The sequence below is a fragment of the Mesoplodon densirostris genome, chromosome 11 (genome assembly GCF_025265405.1).
Source record: "Mesoplodon densirostris isolate mMesDen1 chromosome 11, mMesDen1 primary haplotype, whole genome shotgun sequence".
In the NCBI taxonomy this organism is placed as follows: domain Eukaryota; kingdom Metazoa; phylum Chordata; class Mammalia; order Artiodactyla; family Ziphiidae; genus Mesoplodon; species Mesoplodon densirostris.
In genome coordinates, this window is record NC_082671.1 from 66,147,311 (window position 1) to 66,164,538 (window position 17,228).

The 17,228-nt window shown below is 57.3% G+C and overlaps 1 protein-coding gene across 2 annotated transcripts in view; it reads left to right on the forward strand.

Moving 5' to 3' along the window:
- Nucleotides 1-17,228, forward strand: part of SCUBE1 (signal peptide, CUB domain and EGF like domain containing 1) — a 129,685-nt gene that overhangs the window by 37,717 nt on the left and 74,740 nt on the right. For both annotated transcript variants that reach the window (XM_060112475.1, XM_060112476.1), the window contains exon 4: nucleotides 10,471-10,605. In XM_060112475.1, the coding sequence (XP_059968458.1) occupies nucleotides 10,471-10,605 (135 nt within the window). The remainder of the gene's footprint in view (nucleotides 1-10,470; nucleotides 10,606-17,228) is intronic.

Here is a 17,228-nt window from a genome sequence, read left to right on the forward strand (position 1 = left end):
GGGGAGGCACACGGGCCTTCCGGGGCTTTAGCCAAGCCCGGTGCTGCCTTTTCCACGAAGCTCCCTGGTGCCCACGTCAGCCTCCACCTGTGCCCTCTTCCAGCCCCTCTGCCTGCTACTTTCTTAAACGTGTCAACTCTATTGGCGTAAAATCATTTCGTAGTCTTGCTGTGGCTGCATGACCCACCCAGTGCCTGGCAATGAGGGACTGCTGAGCGTGGGAAGGAACAGGCTGGCTCGCAGAGAGCCAAGTGCAGGAGCCATGGCAGGCGGGGGCGGGAGCCCTGCCACTCACAGAGAACTCCCAGAGCCACTCGTGGAGCCCACTGGCAGGAAGGAGGACGGGAACGGGCTTCCAGGAAGCACCCACAGTAGCCTGATAAGTGGAAAGGCCTGGATTTTATACTCAACAGCTTTGGAAGGTGGAAGAAAATGCTGAGTTTAATTGGGAAGATTTGATGCTTGAATGTATTCAGAATTCCAGGCAGTACCAGTGGTGAGAAATTTGTGCTGGAAGCAAGGCATTTGACCTGGCCAGAGTCAGGCGTGATGGACCAGCCAGAGGACCTGTGTCCATCAGGGCGGCATGGGGAGCTCCTGGGCCCATCTTGATTCTGCGGTGTTTTTCCCAGGACAATGGGACTCCCTCTGCCTGCCCCATCCACAGGCCCGTGGAGGTCATCACAGCCAGCTGGGCCTGTTTCATTTCTGAGGATGTTCTCTAAGAATCCTGTCAGAGCATTTCCCCTTCTTTTCTTAGAGCTTCTTGCTTTGGTTCCAGGGTTTGGTTGGTTGGTTGGCTTTTGTCCCCCTCCCTCTTTCCAGTCCTGCATTCTTATCCCCATCAAAAGAAATTTTTAAAAACTCCAGTGCCGGGCTTCCCTGGTGGCGCAGTGGTTGAGAGTCTGCCTGCCGATGCAGGGGACACGGGTTCGTGCCCCAGTCCGGGAAGATCCCACATGATGCGGAGTGGCTGGGCCCGTGAGCCATGGCCGCTAAGCCTGTGCGTCCGGAGCCTGTGCTCCACAATGGGAGAGGCCACAACAGTGAGAGGCCCGCGTACCGCAAAAAAAAAAAAATAATAATAATAATAATAATAATAATAAAAACTCCAGTGCCTCCCATAGATGTCCAACCAGGATCACATTCACAGTTGTGCTGTCAGAGGCCCGAGGGCGGGCGGACAAAAGCATCCAGTTCCCATGCTGGCTCCGTCACCCACACACTGGTGACCGAGGGCAGGCCGCTCACTGCTTGGCGCTCCTGGTTATAACACTGCTCCTACTGCCCCGGGCTGAGGCCAAATGGGACATTGTAATGAGAGTGCCTGCACAGAGCAGGGGCTCCGGGAATGGGGGTTCCCTTCCGTCTCCTGCAGCCTCCTGTCCTGCCCATGCTAGAGAGATTGAAGGAAGAGGTGGTCTTGCCATAGGTGGCATAGAAAAAGGACAATGAAGTGTCATTCAGCAGGGCACTCCACTGTCTTCAAACCCCTACCCCCTCCACCCGCTCCTGAAGCACTACCCAGTCAGAATAGCTTTTCTTCAACTGAAGACTTTGGTCCTCATACTGGTGAAAGCACCCACAAAGCAGGAAGACACTTTGGGCTGTGCTGACTTACCAGGAGCCCCCCGTGGCTCCGTTCATTCATTGAGCACCAAAGCTCACGGGCTGGCAGTGTTTGAGGGCATCTGTTCCCACTCCATCCTGACCCCGCCACAAGCTGCCCACAGGCGGGGCTGTGCCCACTGCCACGTTGGGGCTTACTGCTGGGCGTGGCTGAGGCAGGCAGGCACATGAGCACAGCTCTTCTCCCACCAGCCCTCACTCTGCGCCCCGAGGACCCAGCGGCCGGCACTCACTCGCGTCACTCACCTAGAGCTGCCTCGCTGGGCAGCCCCTCCAGGGCCGCACAGCCACCCCTGATGGGACAGGCCTGCAGCCAGCACCTCGGGGCCAGAGCTGCTTCTCCCAACCAGTTCTCAGTCAGTCACTCGGTCCGCAAACACGGATCACGTGCCCCGCGCACTGTTTAAAACCCTGAGATACAGCCACACTCAAGATGTCCCTGTTCACAAAGACTCTGTATTCTCTGGGGAGACAGAGGAACAAGCGCAAAGCAGACACCAGTGCGTGGACGTACCGGGTGACTACCAGGTGTTTTGGCTGAAGCAGCTGTGGGTTGGGCTGCCACTTGCTGAGACGGAGAAGGCGGAGGGTGGGACCGGGCTGTGCTTTGTTCTGCTCTGTTTTCTGTTGTGGGAACTGGACTGAGGAGTTCGCATGGGCCGTGTTCAGTTTGTCCTGCCTGTTGGACCTCCAAGTACAGGCGCTGATCTCTGAGTCTGGAGGATGGTGGAGCAGGCAGGCCTAGAGGTTTGGGCAATGTTGGCATGTTAAGTGGCTGGAAAAGCCACGGGACAGGGTGACATCTTCCAGGAACGGAGCCCAAGAGGAGCCCAGGCCTTATGGATGTGGCCCCCATAGGTGCACTGACCTCCTGGGGCCTGGTGCCACCCAAGGCTCCTTTAAAGGAGGGATTGTCCATGAAATCGGAAAACGTGATCCCACGAGGGTCTAGTATCGAGAATTATATATCTTATATAGAACTCTTACAACTCAACAGTGAAAAGGCAAACAACCCAGTTTAAAAGTGGGCAGAAGATTTGAATAGGCATCTCTCCACCATTAAGCAGCTGATAGGCCTGTTCCCCCAAGAAGGGCGACTCAGGCGGTGAGCAGGCCAGAACCTACGTCAGGAAGGAGCAACTCCAGGAGCTGAGGCTGCTCTGCTGGGAGACTGGAAGGCCGAGGCAAGACTGACCTGATATATAAATAAATAAATAAAATTAAAAAAAAAAAAAAAGACGGAGCGCTCCCTTCGCATGCGCTTTGTTGTCAGTTTTCCAACTTGGGGGGGACTTTGCCATCCCCCAGAGGGTGTTCCTGCCTGTGGCCCCTGGAGCACTTGTGCTGGCTTTGTTCAACAGTTGTTAACATGTATTGGTGGCCTGTGTGTGCCAGACACTGTGTTAAGTGCTTTACCTCCATTATTTTCTTAATTCCCAAAACAACTCCAGATACTATTATCCCTGTTTTATAGAGAAGGAAACCAAGGCCCAAAATGGTTAAGCACCATGCCGAAGGTCACACAGCAAGTTACTTACTGAATTTTGTACCCCAGCTGGTGTGACCTGGGGGCCAAGAACCAGGACCCATAGGTAGTGGTCACGGGGGGACACCATGTACGTTATTATTATTATGGTGGAGTGGTCGCCAGCTGGAATTAGGCAGCAAACTCCTGGTCCTTAGATGTTCAGTGCTGCTCAGCCATCACTGGGAGACCACAGGCAGCAGCTGGGATTGAAGGTGAGGCCCAGATGAGGGCTGCAGTGACCAGACCCTGGAGGCCAGCAGCCTCGGCAGAGCTCTGGCCTGCCCTGGGCTGGCTCCTTGGGTCTGGGTGTGAGCAGTGGGCTTGCTGGTCTGGAAAGCTGACCCCACCAGTCACGTGCCTCATCTCCCAGAGCTGAGCTTGAACTTGGGCCCAGCCCAAGGGGCTCGGCGTCAGAGCAGGGCTACAACGGGAGACCCTGTGTCTCCCACACACAGCCGACCTGCTGGGGAGCCAGGAGCCCCAGAGAAGGCCCCAGCTGATGCCCAGACCAGGAGGTAGGTGGGTCCCAGGAGACCCAAGTCACACCTCCTGCCTGCTGTGCCAACATCTCTGACAGCTCGGGGAGTGTCCTGGATCTGGCAGAACCCAGGCCCCAAAGCTCTAAGACCCATGTGTATTTTACCCGAAATCTAATCCATCTGGTTCTCATTTATTTACACTTAACTCATCAAATGCAATTTTGCAAGAGCCGCTCGATAGCCAAGAGGACTTTCTGCCTAGGCCTCCCTTCTGAAAAGGAGCCTCAGAAGGGGAGGGCTGGGGCCTCAGCCCTCGGGGACCAGGAAGGCCTTCTCAGGGTTGGAGGTTGAGTTTGGTTTCTGAGATGGGCCAGTGCCTCTGCCTCTGTTCCCGGACCCGTGTTGGGAGCTGGGGTGCTGGGGCCGGGCACAGGGCCTGACACACAGTAGGCTCTTGGCAGCCAGGAGAACATGGGTGGGGTTCAGGCAGAACATAGAGTCTCTGTTTCAAATTGTGAGGCATTCATGGGAAGCACAAAGCAACCAAAGCTGGATCCAGAAGTAATTTTTAGTTATTATAAATAGCTGCAAACCTGGATTCTGGGTCCAAAATAGGACAGACAGTCAGCTATTAATAAAAACAAACACCGGCACCTTGGGCCAAGAAGCAGACCTCCTGGGCAAACCACAGGCCTGCCTGCAGAGGCCTTTCAGAAGCGGGTCGACCTGCAGCCCGATGGTGCCAGCGCTGGAATGCCTTCTTGCTGGAAAACAGCCGCGTCCGTCCCACACACGGGCCTATCCCAGATAGGACCCTTCAGCAGCTGGCGGGAGTGGAGGCGGCCTTCTCCCTGTGAGTGGTGGGCACACTGAACAGAAGTGGGCAGAAATCACAGCTGAGGTCCGTCTCTCCCGACCCCGGTGCCCAGACCTATGCTCATGCAGGGCAGAGTGAGGCGGGGGCACCTGACCCCAGACCCCTTGTTTGGACTTGATCTTTGGTGCCGGGGTGCTGTGTCTTGTTCTGACTAGAGTCGTCACAGTGGGCTCTGGGATTGCGAGGGAGAGATGAGAGGCCGGGCGATCTAGGAGGAGCTTGTGGACGCCTGTAGGGAGAGGCTGAGGCCCAAGGCAAGGCTGCGCCCTGGGAGTAGAGGCAGGGCAGACGGGCAAGGCAAAGAGGGAAAGTCACCAGGCTTGGTGACTGCTTGGGTGTGGGGCAAGCGCCCGGAGGGAGGGGGCTTCTTGGGCCAGGGTGGCTGGGAGGGGGGCGGGCAGAGCCAGAGCAAGGCCCCTCTTTGGCCCTCCTGGGCACCCTTGTCCCCCTCCCTCCCTCCCACCTTCCGTGTCCTCACTGTGCACCCGGCGTGGGGCCTCGGGCTAGGGAGCAGCCTCCCAGGAGCCCAGGCCATACGTCTTTACCCCAGACCGCACGGGACGATCTGTTTCAGAGGGTGTCCCCAGCGCCACCAGCTGGGGCCCCCAAGGCAGGGACTGGTTGCCGTTCAGCTTCCTCCCCCTGCCAGCACCCTGGCCTGCCCCCCACACCCCGACCCAGAAGAGCGGGGGCTCCAGCAGTCCCGGATGCAGCTGAAGACAGGTCTGCGGGAGACGTGGGAGGGAGAACGTTCTCCCGGGGCGGCTGCAGGCCGGGACCTTCCCAGAGGGTGACCTGGCTGGGCCAGGCAGCCCACGATGAGCTCTGTGCCAGACCCTCACAGCGCTGGAGACTTTGGGGTCCTTTCTCCACACTGTGTCCTTCAGCTCTTCTGCTGCCCATTGAAAGGGCTTCCCGAGAGGAGCCTCCTAGAGTCTGCCCCAGGACCCACGGGGCCTCCTCTCTGCTTTGTAGCCAAGTCCCTGTGCCGAGGAGCTCCCCGCCTTCTGGGAACATTCTGCTGTGGTCATAAATAATGATGAAGGACCACGAGCTGCCAGCAGGATTCAGAGGTGGAGCGCTCCCCGGTCCCGTCCCACTCAGAGCTCGCTCAGGGAGCATGGATCGTGGATCAGAAACAGGCTTAGCCTCCACCCGAGGCCTTGGCGGTTGGTGACACTCTGGCTTGTTGTCTGCCCCAGGGACTGTCCCCTCCGCCAGCAGGACTGGTGGGAACAGGGGCCAGGAGGACCCAGACAGGGGCTGGCTTTGCGAGAGCCCTGGGGGAATCTTCTTGAGGAGGGATGTGCAGGCCACAAAGCTTCCAGAACTCCTCTCCTGCCCAAGTAGCTGCAGGCCCTTCCCCACCTGTGCCCCGCTCTGCACCTTCCACGAGACTTCGCTTCCACACCTCTCACTCCTTGTCCTCCAGCCTCGGGTCACAGATCTCTCCACCCTCGGCCCCCATCACTTCCTCCACAAAGCCTCCACCTCCGCGCTTGGGTCCCACATGCCGGCGGCTCGCTGAGCAGGGGCTTAACCAGTGGTCTTCACTTCAGGGAGTGGAGCACATAGCAGGTGCTCAGTGGCTGCAGAGGGAATGAGCAAAAGTGCTTCCAGCGTATTTCAAAGGCAAGAAGAACTTCTGTCTGGACAAGGAGGGAGAGGGCGTCCCAGGAAGAGGTGCACATGTGCGCGTGAAGGCATGTGTGATCGACGGGGCGTTTTCAGAGAACAGCGGGTGTCGGTGGGGCGGGCGGAGAGGTGGGCAGGCTATAGAGAGCCGTGAATCAGCCCCTCGGCCTGCCCAGAGGGAACCGCAACGGCGCCCTGCTCCAGGGGACTGGCCTCATATGGTAGAGTTCCCTGTCACTGCTGTGTGCAGCACATGTGCGCCCTTCAGTTTACCCTGCTCACTCCTGAGCACCCACTCAGCCCGACCCTCTGCTCGGTGCAGGGATGTGCAGGAGACTCTGGGCTGACAACAGCCCAGAGCAGAGACAGGATGGCCAAGCCCGAGGTCCGGGGCAGAGGAAGAAGTTTGTGAACAAAGGTCTGCTTGGTCTGGGAGCCAGGGGTCAGCAACTTCTGCCCGGCGCCAGGAAGACTTCGGAGAGGAGGGAGCTCTTGCCCTGGGTTTTAGAGACATGAGCACGTGGACCGGGGGAGGGTTGTAAGCACAGATGCCCAGGGAACTTACACTCGCCTCTACAATTGGGCTCGAAGCATCCTCACTCAGAGAAGCCAAGTCATGGAAGAGTAGAGTAAGGGCTTTGGATCCAGTCTCACTGGGCTTCCTATCCCCCTCCACCGGTTCTAGAGCGCTGGGCAAGCCTCTTCCCCTTTCAGCTTCTCATGTGAGAATCCGCTTGATAAGAATAATGCCCCGGGGTTCCCTGGTGGCGCAGTGGTTGAGAGTCTGCCTGCCGATGCAGGGGACACGGGTTCGTGCCCCAGTCCGGGAAGATCCCACATGCCGTGGAGCGGCTGGGCCCGTGAGCCATGGCCGCTGAGCCTGCACGTCCAGAGCCTGTGCTCTGCAACGGGAGAGGCCACAGCAGTGAGAGGCCCGCGTACCGCAAAAACAAAAAAAGAATAATGCCCCCCGTGTGGAGCTGTCATGCAGATGTATTCAGACAGTGCCTGAGCTCCCCGGCCGGGCCCTGGCCAGCAGTGAGGGCTATTATTTATGATACCGAGGCTGCCAGCCCCACCAGTCAACGTGAATACTCATGTAGGAGGTGGGGGGCTCTCACATAGGGGCCCAGCAGTGCATGGGGCAGTCAGTTCCCCAGGAGAGAAGGAAGAGGACTGTGTGTATCTCATGCACTCCAGGAGGGCTTCCTGGAGGACACAGTCTGTGTCCTTCCTGTGGACGAGACCTGGGCACCCGCCACAGGCCAGAGGCCGGGGGCGGAACTCAGGTTGCCCGACTCCCAGGTGTAGGCTCTCTCCTTGCCACGGGGCACCTCGTATAACAGAATGTGCCAAGTCCGTGGGGACCAAGGAGCAGTGTGCGCCGGGCTTGCCCCAGTCAGGAGGGCCAAGGAGCTAATTGTTTCCCACAGTGCCTGCTGGGCCTGCTCCGGGCCTCCAGGGGAACCCAGTCTGTCCTAGGCCGGCGGGCAGGCATCTCAAGGACCCAAATGCTTCCGTTGGTACCATTCAGACCTCACCGTGGGTCCCATTTGGAGGGCTGGGGACACAGGGGTGTGAGGGGTATGAGGCCAGTCTTCAGCCAGTCTCTAGAGAAGTTGGTGATGACTGCAGGCTACCCAAAGGAATTCTGAGACTGTGATTTCCTGCCCACCTTGGGGGAGGCCTGTGTTTGGGCCACAGTGGAAAAAGGGTGCAGAGCGGGCAGCCCCCTCTTCCCTCCTGCGTAATCTTAGGGCTTTATCATTTGGGAGCGGGGCGGGGGGGGGGGGGGCGGCGGCGGGGAGAATGTTTACATGGCTTCGCATTTGTTTCAAATTATTCTTCTGTGTTGGAGTCATTGTTCCCCGCTAGTGTCAACAGTGGCAAGGCCCAGCCACCCTGCCAGCTCACTGAGGCTTTGTAGGTGTGTGACGTCAGTGCCCTTCGGTTCCTAGCCTCCAGTGAGGTGACAGGGTGGCCAGGCCTGATGGGGGCCACCCGGGAGTTCACTGATGATGGGGTGGAAGTAGTGTTTCCACAATATGAATTCAGGGTTTGAGGGCCTGTATCTGTTGTTTGTTTTACCCATTGAACCTTTGCGAGGGCTGGGGAAGCCGAGGTACAGAGCAAAGAATCTGAGAGCCATGGGAAGAGCCTCAAAGAGCGTGACTCAGTCTGCACTGAGTCCCAGGAGCAGCTCCCCGTGTTCAAATCTTATCGTTATGTGTGTGCCGGCGCGTGGGCATCGGAGCCTCTGGCGGGTGTTATTGGGACAGAGACGGGGCTGAGCCAGTATGCTGGGACTCTCCTTAGTTACTCATGCAGGCTGGCCCCAGCTTCGTGTTTACAGATACTTTCAAGGTGACACCCAGCAGCTTGAGTTCAAGAGTAGCCAGTCCTTCATCACCTTAGTCTGAACGCACTTGCTGGTGTGGCCAGCTTAGCAGGGGCTCCAAAGGCACGTGCTTAGGAGCTGGACAGTGGGTTTGAGTCCTGCCTTTGCTCCAAGCAGCTCTGTGACTTTGCCCAAGTTACTTCAGCTCTCTGTGCCTCAGTGTCCTCATCTGTAAAATGGAGTCGGTAACACAGCCTATCACTCAGTGTCGCCGCAAGGATTGAGCGTGTGGGTGGAGTGAGGCCCTGTGCCTGACACACGACGAGCTCTCCAGGAAGGTTAGCTTTATGTTGTTATTAATAGGATGAACAGGACACAGTGCCTGGCTCAGAGCTGTTCACGGTCTAGTGCAGGCGGGGGCAGACCCCCAGAGGCAGACACCGCTGGGGTGTGGAGGGGAGGTGCCCCTGGCACTGGGCCTTTAGGGAGCCATCACGAAGACTCGTTGAGTGTAGAAAGGTCTTCAGAAAAATCCCTGTCTGTCCTTCCCAGCTTCCCCCGGAACCCCCTGTCAGTCTCCTCTCAGCAAGAGCCACCTTTACCGTTTTAGCTCTAATTGTTGGTGGCTTTTATAGTTCAGAGCTCTTCCTCCGTCCTGGCTGCCTCACGGCTGACATTTGAGCTTGCAGGAGAATAATGACCTGCCTCGCCGTCAGCCTCAAAGGCAGCAGCGTGGTCTCATGGTCGGGCAAGTGGTCCGTTGTCCCTGAGCCGAAGTAGGACCCAGCTGACATAGCGCCAGCACTGAGTCCTCCCCCGGTTCAGTGCAGGTCAGTCAGTCTGCCTGAGTCTGTACCTTTTCACATCCTTTTGGTGCCAGTACTAAAAGATGGCTGTGTTAAAAAGAACTGTTTAAAAAGTTCAGTGCCAAAGCTAGTGAGTGTGTGTGTGTGTGTGTGTGTGTGCACGCCCGTGTGTTGGGGGTCGTGGGATTGGCTCAAAGCAGCCAGTAGCTCACGTTGCCTTTGTGGTTTCATATATTTGCCTATTAAAATGACAATACAGACATGGCACATTAAGGTTTAAGAAGCCGTTCTTTCATTAAACAAGCTGACAGTGTAGGGGGTTATGACTTGGGTAATTGAAACATGCTGTTCTGTTCAAGACCAGAACTTCATAAAGACTCCTTTCAGCCAATAGCACCCTTTGTGCCAGCAGCCTCTGGTCAAAAATGAGTGTCGGCCCTGAGGTCTGTCTCTCCCGGAGAGTGGGAAAGACCGCTCGGCAGCTTTCCGCAGCAGTCTTGGCAGCCAGAGGTCAGGGCCTTTTAAAAACCTCCCCTTCTCAGGGCTTTTGAAATCAATTTTCGAGGCAGAAAGCAGGCTGCCCTGGCCTCCAGCCTCTCCCTTGCCGCAAGGTCTGTACTGCTGGTTGCAAATCTGAGGTGTGATTGAAGAAAGGGGACGGTAGGATTTAGTTGGCGAGGCCCTTTGAGTCGGGGGTAGATGGTGCTAGTTGCAGGTCTTCCTGGAGAGGGAGGGTTAGGTGGCATCAGTGAGAGCCCAGGTTTGGGAGGTGGACCACCAGACTTGAATTCTGCCTCTGTGGGACCTTGGATAAGTAACTTGGCCTCTCTGTACCTCAGTTTACTCATCTGTAAAATAGGCCCAGACCTAGATCTGATGTATAGGGTTTCTGTTAGAATTAAAGGTGTTAATGCAGGTAAGATGCTTGGAGTAGTGCTGGCCACACAGGAGAGCCAGGGCCAGCTAGCATTCCAGCCATTGTAAGTGTCTACCTCTGTGGAGTAACTCCATGCAGTACTGTTGGAGGGTACCACCGTGGGGTACCACCAAGCGGTACCTCTGTGGTATCACTCTGCAGCCAAGGGAGCTGATGGCATCCGTGTCCTTCCAGGTGACCACGCCTCACTTCTAGCTCCAGGTGTGATCTCTCTTGTCCCCTTCTCTTCCTTTTCTCACAGATGTGGACGAGTGTCAGGACAACAACGGTGGCTGCCAGCAGATCTGTGTCAATGCCATGGGCAGCTACGAGTGTCAGTGCCACAGCGGCTTTTTCCTCAGCGACAACCAGCACACCTGCATCCACCGCTCCAATGGTGAGTACTGGCTCGTGCAGCCCAGTCACACCCCCTCCCCTGTGGAAACAGGTGGCCTCTGGGAGCCCCCCTCCGCATCTTGATTCTGGGGGCCTCGGGGTCAAGGCAGGGAACTTTGGTGCTGGCCTGAATGGCTGTTTTGTGCTTCTGGTGTCAGTTCTGCAGGGACACCTCCCAGCTCCCGCCCTCTGCCCCTACAGCAGGGCTGTCGGTGTTTCTGGTGTTTTTATGTGGGGGCGAGATGGGGCCACAGATAGGCAGATGTGTCCAGAGAAGCTATTTTCCGTTCTGGGCTGGAGGCTGGATGTGGCTAGGAAGAGTGGGGCCCCATTCCCGACGGTCCCCTTTCCCTGAGCGGGGCTCGAGGTCTGACCGCGCCGAGGGCTCGTTTCTCAGTCTCTTGTGTGTTCACTGGGTCACCAGCCAGCAGAGGGTCCTTGGGGTCAGGAGCTGGCTGCTCTCTGTAGGCCAGGTGGGATGGCAGGCCGGCTCGGGGCAGTGCAGAGGGTCAGAGGGGGAAGACTCCAGCCAACTGGAGCGCCTGGGGAGCCTGGGGACAGCCCCAGGCTGGGACAGAGCCTGGCCTCTAGCTGAGCCCAGCAAGTGAAGGTCCTTGGTGTCAGGGCAGTGGTGGTCAGTTTGGGCCCAAAGCAGCAGGGCTGTGAAATGGGACAGCTGGCCAGAAGCCAGGACCCACATGGCTTCCAGGCAGAGGAAGCAGTATTTTGGAAGGCATGGAGGCACATCTTGGTTAAGATAATGGCAAGGCCCAGAATCTCAAGGCGGGCTGTGTGCTGCAGCAGAGCGGTTGTGCCTTCCTATGGCCTGGCTGTGCTGTGCCTTCAAGAGAGTAGATGCAGAAGGAGGACCAGGCAGCCCCATGGTTCCAGCCTCAGCCCCTCGCCGATCGCTGACCCTAGACAAGGAGGAGGTGCTGGAGGGGCCCTGTAGGGCCTCATCTCTGGTCTGTGGCATGGTTCACACTGAAAGGCAGGGAATAAAAAGGGCGGGCGCTGGGCTCCGGGTCCGACAGGGTGTGAATCCAGCTCTGCCACTCCCTAGCTGGGAGCCCTTCCTCAGGCGGCTCTGCAGCTCCGAACCTCAACTTCCTCATCTGCAAAATGGGGCCATGACGTTGACCCGGCAGGGTCTTTGGAGGATAGGACCAGATCCTGGGAGTAAAGTGCCAGTGTGCACTAAAGCTAACAGAGGCTGTGAGGTGAGACTTGGGGGCCCTGGGCATGATCTTTATTTGAAAACAGTTCCTGAGATAGAAAAGCAAAAAACATTTAAGAAGTACAAAACCCAGGGTTAATTAAGCAGAACTATTCTACTGGACTCCTTAGAATTCTTAGTGTTTGTTTAGGTGGTTTCCTCAAAGACAAGACAGCCCGATAATCCCCATCCCTGCCGGGTCCCCAGAAGGACGGAAAGGCCGAGCTCCGAGGTCCCTGGGTATCTGCTCCGGGCACGTTGTCCAGACGGCCACAGCACTGTAGAAGACCTCCCAGCTGTGGGGCTGTGGAGTCGAGCTGCCCAAAGCGAGGACCCTGGCTCCACACTGAGTTTTATGAAAAGCAGATTTATGAGGAAGAGAGTGAGTGTTGGGGGTGGGACTGGGGTCCTGCTCTCATCCAGGAGAGGGGTTTACCAGGCGGCAGCTGCTCTGAGCGAGCTGTAAAGTCCCCGAAGCCAGGACAGCTGGAGCCCCTGTCAGCCGGGCTGTGTGGGCCCTGTTCCTTTGAAGAGCAGCTTTCCCACGAGCAGGGCTCCAGGTGAAGCTGTGCCCCCACGTTGAAAGGAGGGTGAGCAGGAAGGGGAAAACAGCATGATACAAGACAGCGGCCTGTTTGGAACCAGGTCCTGGTTTGGCCTGTGAGCATTGGTTGTACTAAGGATGTTACAAAGCAAACCTCAGCATCAGCCGGCGGTGGGGGGCACGATGATGGGGGGACAGCGACAGTGGTTGCTGTAAGGTTGCACGCTCACTCTGAGCTGGGCCCTCACTTCAGCCTGGAAAGGCCGGGGTATTATGACCCTGCAACAGGTGAGGAAGCTTAAGCCCAGTCAAGTTAGGGGACCTGCCCGAGGTCATACCTTAGGGACACGGCAGTCAGGATTCCAGCCCAGGTCACTAGCTGTGACATGATGAGGCTGGTAAGGAGAGAAACCAGGTGGAGGAATAGACAGAAATAGGCAGGCGCTGAAGACCTCTTTGAGGAAGCCACATGTGAGCTGAAATGGAACAAGGAGGGAGAGCAACTGTGAGGCTGGGTGGGGTGTGTGTAAAGGTCCTGAGGTGGGCATGGACCAGACTCCCGGGAAACACAGAATGGAGGGCGGGATGGAGGGCACAGTGACCCCAGGATGAGGGGAGCTTGGCAGGGGCCAGACCATGAGGCTGGTGGAATGTGGGCGGGAGTTTGGATTTTGTGTAGGGAGCAGCCATGGGAAGCTGGGTAAGCAGAGGCGGGGAAATGATGCTGGAGGGGAAGGGCCGGGGGACTTCTAGGGAAACCAGATGCTTCAGGGGCTGGGCCTCAAATTAATCATGCAGTGGAGCCTGGAGTCTACGTGCCTCACTCCACCCAAAGGCCTGGGTGGCCAGATCTGGATTTATAGGTGAAGCCAGGAATCTAGATGTAACCAGAATACAGATCTGGGGGACTAACCCCAATCTACATGAACTGACATATTGGTTAAAGAAGTCCCTTTTCTCATTAGGACTTTTGTGTCAGTCTCTTCATTTTTTAAGTCTGGGCAGTGAATCAATCTAAAAAACAGGAGACAACTTCTTGGAGACCTGCTGAAGGACAAGGGCAGCATTTCCGGGGTCCCCGAAGGCTCTGTGGAAGGTCCGAAGAGGACGGGACAAGCGCGCAGGACGTTGGCCAGCCGCTCAGTAGTGCCCGTGGGTGGGGCCGGGCCTGGGTGACCGGACACGCTGCTCACTCCTGAGCCTCTGTTGGTTGTCGTGACAGTTGCCCATCGTGATCGTGTGTTAACTTCAGTGACGATTGTTCGAGCTCAGAAGAGCCATGTTCAAGGTGCTGAGACCCAGCTTGTTTTGTACCTAAGTGGCCTCTGTTCCCCAGATCAGATTCCTCATGTCACCTGACTCTTCCTAATGCCTGTCAGCCCCTTGGAGCCTCCCCTGAGCTGGGTTTGATTAGAGGGGACCAGACCCATGAGCAGGGTCTGCTCCAGGCTCCTGGCCAAGAAACAAGGCCACGGGGCTCAGCCCTTCTGAGTGGCCCCACCTCCCAGGCGATGGCACAAACCCTGGCCGGAGGCGTGTAGATCTGGCCAGGCTGGGGTCGCGGGTTTCAGGTTCTCAGCCATTCTCACCTCCACTGGTCACGTGGCCTCTGCAGTTACTCCTGCCTCTCCGGGTCTCCTTGTCTATCAATTGGGACCAGCAGTCCCTCCCAGGCAAGTGAGGGCTCCGTTAGGGGAAATGCTTTGAGGAGGTCAAGTGCAGTGCCCGCCCTAGGAGTGGCAACTCACATGGACAGCTTCTTTAGGCCTTTAGAACTCATGTTTGATTTGGGGACACAGGCTGTTCCTCTCTCCCAGCTCTGGGTGGGAGGGGACCCAGCTGTGGCCTGTCTGTCTCTGCTCAGCACTTCCTTGAGCTGGTTCTGGCTCCATCACAGCCCACACTCACTTCCCACTCAGCCTCTGGTCCAGCAAGCCGTAAGTCCCTCTTCCACCCCACAGCCTGGGAGCAGCCGGGCCAGGCCACTCCCAGCCTCCGCCTCCCCATCGTAGCCATGCACCCAGGGGGCCTCCCCGGTCCCAGAGTAGACGGGCCACCAAGCAGCTAGCACGTTCGAGTTCCCTCCCTCTCCCGTGCCTGCTCTTTTTTTTAAAAAACTTATGTCATATCTATGCTCCAAGAAGGTGTTGACTCCTGGATGAACTTCTCCCTTTCCTTCCAGTGACGAATTCTTTCTTTCAGTCTGAGCAAAATTGATTTAGGGAGAAGAAGGAGCTCCAAAAGCTCTGACGAGCTGTGCGATGGCAGGTCACTGTTCCATTCATTCATGTGCCAGGTGCTGGCTGGTCCCCAGGATCCCCATGTGGGCAAAAGCAGGGATGATCCCTGTGAAGCTTTGCATCTAGAAAGGGGATGAAATGCTAAATAAGGATCCTAGGAGTTACCTTCTAATAATGAGCTGAGAAAACCACTCTGGAGGGAGGGACCTAGGGGCTCTAGTGTGGTCGTCTGAACAGCAGAGACAGTAATGAGAATGGTCTCCTGGCCGGCCTGGTGGAGGATTGCTCTCTCACTGGCACTGATCCTGGGCCACCACTGTTGCTGATGGTAGTGGGTTTGAGACATGTGTGCCCTCTCCCCGACACAGGAAGCTGTCCTGCACGGCTGGGCTCTGAAGCCTCACCAAGTGCCCACAGTGGTCCTATCTGTGGTGGTGGTGGAAGGCCCCAGAGTGAGAGGAAGTGTCACATCGTCCCCACAGCTGTAGGAAGCAGGACAGGCTGGCAAGGGCGCCTAAGGGGCTGTACCTGTCAAAGTTCATCCCTGAGGGCCCTTTGGCACAGAGGAGACCTGTCATCTCTGTGTTATGCCATGACTAGGAGCACAGGTTCCAGGGCCCCGCAGCCTAGGCTTGAATCCCAGCTCCACCACCTGTCATCTGTGTGACCTTGAGCAAGTCACTTAACCTCTCTGTGCCTGGTCTGTAAAATGGGGAGAGTCATAGTCCCGACTTCATAGAGTTAAAAAGATGCTGAAAAGAAAGTTTCAATAAATGTGGGCTCTTATTATTGTTACCTATCACAGATGAGGAAACAGGCCCCAAGAGGGCAGGGCCTCACCCTCTCTGGACCAGTTTCCCGAGCCAGCAGCAGAGTCAGGGCCTGGGTGCACACTGAGCAAGGCTCTGCTGATGCGTGCTGGCTGCTGGCTGAAGCCTGGGCGTCAGCCGGGGGTGAAGAGGCGATCAGGAGTCAGGCCTCATCCTCAAGCAACTCCCTTCCGAGGGGTGAGCCGGTGGCCCTCGCACCTGGGTTTGTCTGTGCTCAGGGCAGGACATGCCCATCAAGACGGCCGTTCATCCGGCACTAGCTCACTCGCTGCTTGACCTGCCTAGGGCTGCAGAGGTCAGACCAGCCCCTGCCCTCCAGGAGCGTCCAGCCCCGTCCTCCCTGTGGAGGTTTGAGCAGTGCGCCAGGCCCCTGCTAGGCACGGGCAGTCGGGAACCCAGACATAAAGAGGACATCGGGCCTCTGTCTGCCCCCGCTGCTCCCCGGGCCCGGGGAGCCCCGCCCCACCCTGTCTACTGACTGGTGCCCCACTCAGCGCTGGTGAGAGTGCCCAGTCACTGCACAGCCTGTCCTGAGCCGGCCCAGGGAGCACTGTCAGGCTCTGCATCGTCTGTGCTCAGAGGGCTGCCTGTCTCCCACCCCCCACCGTTACTGGCCACCGAACGCAGTTTTCTACCTGCTGCCTGCATCCCTGCAGCCTGGGAGCTCCCTGTGGGTGGAGACCGTGTTCCCCACCCCTCTGTGTCCTGTGCTGACATGGGGCCCATGGCAAAGGCCTGAGGGAGGAAGGAGAGTGATGCTCAGTCCTTGGCGGCTCCCTGGGCCCGGACGCTCCACATCCTCGGGTTGTGCAGGTAGGTTCCTGGTCAGCACATGCTAGTGGACGCTGTGGTGTGCCCAGGCTCTGGACCAAGTGGTAGGGGCCCAGAGGCTCTGAGCGGCCATTGCACAGTTGACTGCACGCCGAAGCCCTGCTGTGCTGCCTCCTTTCCCACGTTGGAGGCACTGGAACTGGCCATGGGGCAGCTGAGCATCCGTGTCCCTGCAAGGCTGAGGCCCGTGCAGAGCGGATGCCAGGCTGGCATTCTCTCAGCAGGGGCGTCACGGGTTTACCTGAGCGCATTTAATGTTCTGTTTAATATCCTTCTGAGCCTGTTTAAATGCACATATAAATGCACATATAAATATGGGCAGGAAACTGCACTGCCCGCCCACCACCGGCATTCCTGGTGACACTCAGGGCCGCGTTTTCACAAAGCTCAAGATTTGGCATCAAGGGTAATACTGGCTCCAGCCAAAATCAGAGGTGGGAGCCAGGAATAGGAAAGCTTGGCTGCTTCTGCGTTCAGTGATGATGGTGATGGTGAGAGCTGCATGTCCTGGGGGCTTCTGCCTGCCAGACACTGTGATGAGCACTTTTCATGCACTAGTGTGTTGCATCCTTACAGACTAAGAAACCGAGGCACGGAGAGGATAGGAAACTTGCCCAGGGGTGCAGCCAGCGGCACGGCAGGATCCCATCCTCTGGCGGGCTGGCCTCTGAGCCTGGGCAGCCTGTGTGGAGGGTTCCAATGAGGCTTGCAGCCGGTCCAGGCAGGGTGAGGCCTGCGAGAAGCAGAGATGCTCCTCAAGTGTGAGCGTCCCAGGTACCAAGTGTGCCTCTTTAAGCACCAAGAGTTCAAAAACATTCCGTAGTGGAGATCCCCTGAGATGGCTCACCCAATCCCTTCTCTCTTCAGGCTAACAGCCTAAGTTGGCCCCGCCTCTTTTCCCTACGATTCACAATTTTTGTTACAAACTCAGCGACTGAGACAGCCACTCCTCTGAAGGCCAGA